The 6,025-nt window shown below is 48.5% G+C and overlaps 1 protein-coding gene and 1 long non-coding RNA gene across 2 annotated transcripts; both read right to left on the bottom strand.

The window, feature by feature from the left end:
* Positions 1-631: 631 nt before the first annotated feature.
* On the bottom strand, positions 632-3,897 carry LOC125531194. Its single transcript, XR_007293119.1, has 2 exons — positions 3,722-3,897; positions 632-2,546 (listed from the first exon to the last, which is right to left on the bottom strand). It is a non-coding gene; the product is annotated as an uncharacterized LOC125531194 (long non-coding RNA).
* Positions 3,898-3,909: 12 nt separating this feature from the next.
* On the bottom strand, positions 3,910-4,740 carry LOC125531193. Its single transcript, XM_048695602.1, has one exon. The coding sequence runs from the start codon at positions 4,633-4,635 to the stop codon at positions 4,105-4,107; it is 531 nt and encodes a 176-aa protein (XP_048551559.1). The 5' UTR covers positions 4,636-4,740; the 3' UTR covers positions 3,910-4,104.
* Positions 4,741-6,025: the final 1,285 nt, after the last annotated feature.

Raw genomic sequence — 6,025 nt, 5'->3', positions numbered from 1 at the left:
CACTGCTTCGGCGGCTCGGCTCTATTCCCCTTCCTCCTTCTCGCTGGCTATGAACCCTAGTTCCCCATTCGTGTAATCCTCCCTGTAATCGTTACCATATCGAATCCTGAGAGTGGAATTGCTAGTAATCGAGAGGATCCACTTCCACCCTCACAGCCTGCAATGTTGATTTCTGCTGCTTTATCATGTACTCTTTCGAACTATCGCAATGCTATCTGTTTCCAGGGCAATAGATGAAAAGGCTCGTTGGATGTATGGGACAGATTACTCTCAACCATGCATTGCCAGAAAAGATTGTGCAAACCTACTCAGCTGGAGAAATCGGAGGATCACACGCACCAGGAGTATGGAACACATACGCGAACAACTGCTGCGTCTTGCCTGCAGCGGAAACCCTTGGCGGGAGCCTTGATTGTACTTGAGGTCTTGAGCTGCACCAAAGTCTGACGCTTACCAATTCGTTCAGGCAGGATGAAGCCCTCGTCAAGCGATTGCCCTGCATTGGATGGAAGGCAAGACTCCAGATTCGTGATTACTATCCTGTGTGTGGGCCAGCTTTGCAAAAATGCTGGCAGCTCCTCGGCTTGTAATAGGATAGGTCTTTGTTACCTGGAATTTTACCTGTACTTGTGGCTGTGTGTGACAGCACACTGAACATGATTTCTGTTTTCTGCTGGCCTCGTTTCAATAAAATGTGCCCGGGGAAACCCCTATCCTTCTAACCAAAAAAAAAAACATACTACAGTAGCTCAGCCTTCGGGCAATCAACCATTGTTTGGAGAGGAAAAAGCTTCAAACGATTAAGCCAGTGAAGGATTTGTTCTTGTCGCGTTTCCAGAAAGTATATTAGGCAATAGATTAACTTGATGGTCTAAATCAACCATGCTCCTGATAATGTGGAAGGTTTACAGCCTCAAGCAAGAGCTGCTGCAACTAGCAAAGAGAAATGGTGGCTCCCGAATTCTCCATCCTCCTTGTAAGATGCTCATCCTCAAGTGCTCCATCAGCGCAACACAACCTTTGGCTCGCTTGTCACCCTCTGGTTTGGCAAGGCCATCGTTTGATACACCACCTACAGCATGCGAATGCCAGTTGAAGCACAGTTTGGGTGGCTCCTTCAGCACACTCAGAGCTTTGGAATCCCAGATTCATCTGTGCATCCTACGACAGACACCAGAGACTGTGCTTACCAGGGCAGTTGGTTTGGACACCTTCACCAACCCGGCCAATACCGACCTGCCCAATCTAGTGCTTAACAATGCTCCATGGGATAAAACTCTGCAGCCGGCCCATGGCGACAGACAACACCGGTGGCAGGCTTCTCCTCAATGTGCAAGATTATGAGAGAGACCCCGTGTTTTACGCTGTGGCTGCACTCTGTGGAAACCAATACAGCTCGTCTTGGTCCAGTGACATCGTCAGGAGCGGCTCACAGCTGGTAGTACTTCACCGTGCCAGCATCACATATGTGGAGATGACCTGCATGGCAGACCACCACCACCGTCCCAGCTTGAAACAGATGGCGAATTCCGGCGATGCATCTACCAAAGATGGCAGCAGCGAGCATCCAGTGGAACGTTCCTGCAACTTCATCTCAAGGGGCATCTGCAACATCGTTGTAACAGGAGATGCAAGCAGAGTATGCACGCTGAACATGTACCACAGCAGTTCAACACAAAATTAAAGCACAGGTACTGCAGATTTGACTGGACCAGGAACCAGAGGTGGGTTGCCATTTGCCAGTTCCCAACATGTTATGCATTCATTGATCAGCAGAAGTACAGAGGGTGCCAAGCAGACGTCCAAGCCCAGAGTCGTGACTTTGATGAACATCATTCAACATCCAACCAGTTTGATCTACTTTCAGTGATAGCTGTGGACTGGGCTCTTGCTGCCATGAGCACAAGTACACTATCAATCAGGATAATTGCATGAGATGTGCATGTTGAACTGTTTCTGCACTTTTTTTCACCAAGTTTTGTTTTTTGGCAGTCTGGTATTTCACCAAGTTCATTGCTGGAAGGAGCTGCTGCTGTCTAACAGAAAGGCGAAAAGCACCATGAGCAGAACACTGTATCTAAACGTGCCAAAGAACAGCAGCTCCTGATCTGAGATTAGCAATGACACGACAAGCGGAAGAAAGACAAGACATATTATTGGGTCCTTGGGACCTCTTTTGCTCCATGGACGCTCTATCCTTGTAAACCTTCCCCTCATCTACCCTTTTTGGAGCTCATATCTTGCAGGTAAAATGTTGAACAAGAAATATCTCATGAGGATAGAGCAATTCTAACGGACTGGGCTGGATATATCAATCTTCTGGTGCTGGAAGACAAGGCAGCTTCCCTTGACATGAAGAGGGTCCAGCTGTTTGTGGCAGTGGCACTGCGGTGTGTGGAGTCAACCTGTAAATAGGTTGAGTATGGCAAGTGATCGAACCAGGGAACTCCAACTACTGCAATGACAGGAGCAAGCGACACGCCCTAAAATGCATAAGATGACCCAGGTGCTTGATGGAGCAGTTGAGATCCATGTGCCTCCTGATCCTGCACCAAACATCAGTCCTATTCAGTAATACAGAAAATCACTGTAACTAACTTGCAGACTCGAAAAAGATGGCTAATAAAGCTAATATGCATCTACAACATGCACTTCAATAAGAATTATCAGTTCTCGCTGCTCCCATAGGTGGCATACTGTGGTGCCACATTACCCCTATCTGATATCTCTACAACAACAATAACAACAAAGCCTTTAGTCCCAAACAAGTTCTGGTAGGCTAGAGGTGAAACCCATAAGATCTCGCGACCAACTCATGGCTCTGGCACATGGATAGCAAGATTCCATGCACCCCTGTCCATAGCTAGTTCTTTGGTGATACTCCAATCCTTCAGGTCTCTCTTAACGGACTCCTCCCATGTCAAATTCGGTCAACCCCGACCTCTCTTGACAATCTCCACACGCTTTAGCCGTCCGCTATGCACTGGAGCTTCTAGAGGCCTGCGCTGAATATGCCCAAACCATCTCAGACGATGTAGGACAAGCTTCTCTTCAATTGGTGCTACCCCAACTCTATCTCGTATATCATCATTCCGGATCTTTTGGGTTTCATCTCCATAAGAGTGGCTGAGTTTTTACGTTGGCTCGCCAAGCCTATCACAACCCTCCTCCTTTACCCGGGCTTGGGACCGGCTATGTTGAGACAACATAGGCAGAGTTCCCTATCTGATATCACTAGTTTTTACTTTTCAGACATTCTTCCCTCGATTTTTTATTTTTTTTACTTTTCAGACACTCTCATTTCAGCCCTCACAAAGGGCCATGTAAAATTTATGAACATAGCAGCAAGCAACACTCTCCCATCACCTCCTAGCTCCTGCTGTCTCCCGTCGCCTGATCCCCTCCGCCAATCTCCAATCTTCACCACCTAGGTCAAAATCCAAATCCACAAAACAATGGCTACCTATTTACGCCAAACGGCCAAAGCTCATCGAATCTTGTGAGCGGACCTCGATATCATAACCTTCATATTGGCTGGCCTATGACTCCCAATATGTCTTGCATATAATAAGTAACTACATCCTTTGTCCATAGTCCATACTTGATAAACATAAAAAGTTATAGCTTACTACTACACTATGTTTAACTTCTGTTTTATTAGCATTGCACAAGGGTCTTACTAGCATGACAGACAAAATGTATTAGAATTGCACTAGCATACATCGATTTGTTGTTTCTCGCTGAACAGTTGAACAGGTTAGCGCGGCATCTGTCCCAGACTTGTGCTTTGGAGAAGGCTAGTTCAGCAACATCTGCAGCTAAAACAGGTGATCGCAGCATCTATCTCAGACTTGGATGCTTTCTCTTTGGAGAAGCCTAGTTGAGCAACATCTGCAGCTAAAAGTTGTACGAGTAACAAATAACACTGCATTAACAAGTTCTACCCAAACTGGAAGACGCTGGAAATAGTGTCACAATTTCGCAAGCTGCAGTCGACGATTTGTTTTGTATAACAAATATGCTACTATCACACAATGTCAGTGCACCGCAGTCCACAGTTGAAGAACTCGCACGGCTGCGTGAGCATCCGCTTACCTGAATGGCTCAGAAGCGGCCAGGCCGGACCCAGAAGAGCTCGCGCATGATGACCACGATGATCACGATGTTGGGCACGGTCGTCAGCCCCCCCCCCGCCATGGACACCGGCGGCCGCGTCCTCATGGGCCCCCTCCGAGCCCGCCGCCGCTGCGCGTACCCCCGGAGCTCGGCCTCGGTCCACCGCTCCGGTGCCGGCTCGATGCCGGCGGAGGGCACGAGCGGCGGCGGGAGCTGGAAGGGGCACCGGGAGCGCCAGGACGAAGGCGGCAGGCCAAGGCGCGCGGCGCGGGGCAGGAAGACGGAGGTGAGGGCCCACCGGAGGAGCGACGCGCCGGGGCAGAGGAAAGGCGGGTAGGAGGAGCCCCGAGGTGGGCACGGGACGCGGGACGCGAGGAAGAGCTGCGAGTGGAGCGACGGCGAGTGGGACGGGTGGGTCAGGATGTGTGTCAGGGCCTCGGTCCGTTGCGCCCATGTGGGAGCGGGAGCGGGAGCGGGAGCGGTAGTCGGTGCTCGGCCTTGGGATTTAGCGTCGGCCATGGCGACGGCGAAGGAGGCGAACTGGCGAAGCCGGAGTGGACGGCGTCGGTTGCTCGGCGAGAGGATAAAGAAGAGCCGTTCCGGCGAACACGTAAACGCGGAATACGCCTTCTTGTCTTGTTTTCCCCGGTGTTCGGCGCAGCCAGAGTATCCACGTAGATATGGCTGAATTCATAGTTAGTTTTGTCTTTGTTTCGGAGATAGATTCGAATTTCTGTTTGAGATTTTGTGACGTGATTTGTATATGTTGAATCCATGCCATTGTTTTTCCCAAATGAAAGTGCCACAGCCAGGTGCGTGACACTCCGGCTCTGACGTTTTTCAATGACAATTTCAGTCATGCATGGATGACAAATTTCAACGACACACTGCAAGTTTCTATCAAAAATAAATTGAAGCAGGAAGTTGTCATGTTTACAACCTAAAGTTATCATCCTTGCTTAACTAAGCTTGCTAAAAAACGTTTGATTTGCCATGTGCTAGTACCTGATGTGTGACAATTATCAGAGTCCTTGTCTACAGTAACCTCCGCTAATGATGTCATGTCACCTCGATTATTGTTGCTAATCTCGCGTCAGTTCGAAACCCAGTTCAAATTTTAAAAATAAAGTCAAACAATAAAAGTTTCCAAACATTAAAACTAAAATGCTCTAAACGTGCCAAATAATGCATAGGTAATTATGGTTAAGAAACCACATTTTTATAAAAAAAATTAAATACCCTTAGGTGAATAAAACAGTAGCAAAAACCAATATTTAAATGCTTTTATAATTAACAAAATACTAAACTAAACTGCTTTGGGGTAAAACCTATTGTTGTAGTGGGTTTTAATGTATTACTAAATTAGGGATCATTTTAATATTAGATAAAAACTAAATGAAAAAGAAACTAGAAATAAAACAGAAAATAAATAAAAAGAAAAGAAATTACAAAATAGAAAGAAACAAACAAACAAAAAATAAAAAGAAAGCCCTCACTGGGCCTCGACCCAGCCGGCCCCGTCGGCCACCCCACTAGGCCGGCCCCCCACCCCCCCCCCCCCCCACGTTCGCCTCCTCTTCCCCCCGATCTGGATCGGGGGGCAACTTCTCCCTCACCCAACGTGCTCGCTGCCGTCGTCGCACCACCACCGCGACCAGTCGCCTAGGACAGCGCCAGAAGGACCGCCGACGACTTCTACTTCCTCCCCGACCACGCGTTCGAGCTGGAGATCCCCAAGTCAGCTGGATCGAGCCGTCATCCACCTCGCGTCACCTCTGCTCGCCGGCGCTGATGAAGCTATGTACCTAGGGTAGGGGCATGGACCTGTCCAAACTGACCTACCCAAGGACATCTCCAGAAGAAATCATCTTTCAATCGACTTGGAGGTGTTCCACTCGACAGACTCGAA

This window comes from Triticum urartu, unplaced genomic scaffold (assembly GCF_003073215.2).
Source record: "Triticum urartu cultivar G1812 unplaced genomic scaffold, Tu2.1 TuUngrouped_contig_6871, whole genome shotgun sequence".
In the NCBI taxonomy this organism is placed as follows: Eukaryota; Viridiplantae; Streptophyta; class Magnoliopsida; order Poales; family Poaceae; genus Triticum; species Triticum urartu.
The sequence above is the reverse complement of the archived record's forward strand: the minus strand, read 5'-3'. Positions and strand labels throughout refer to the sequence as shown.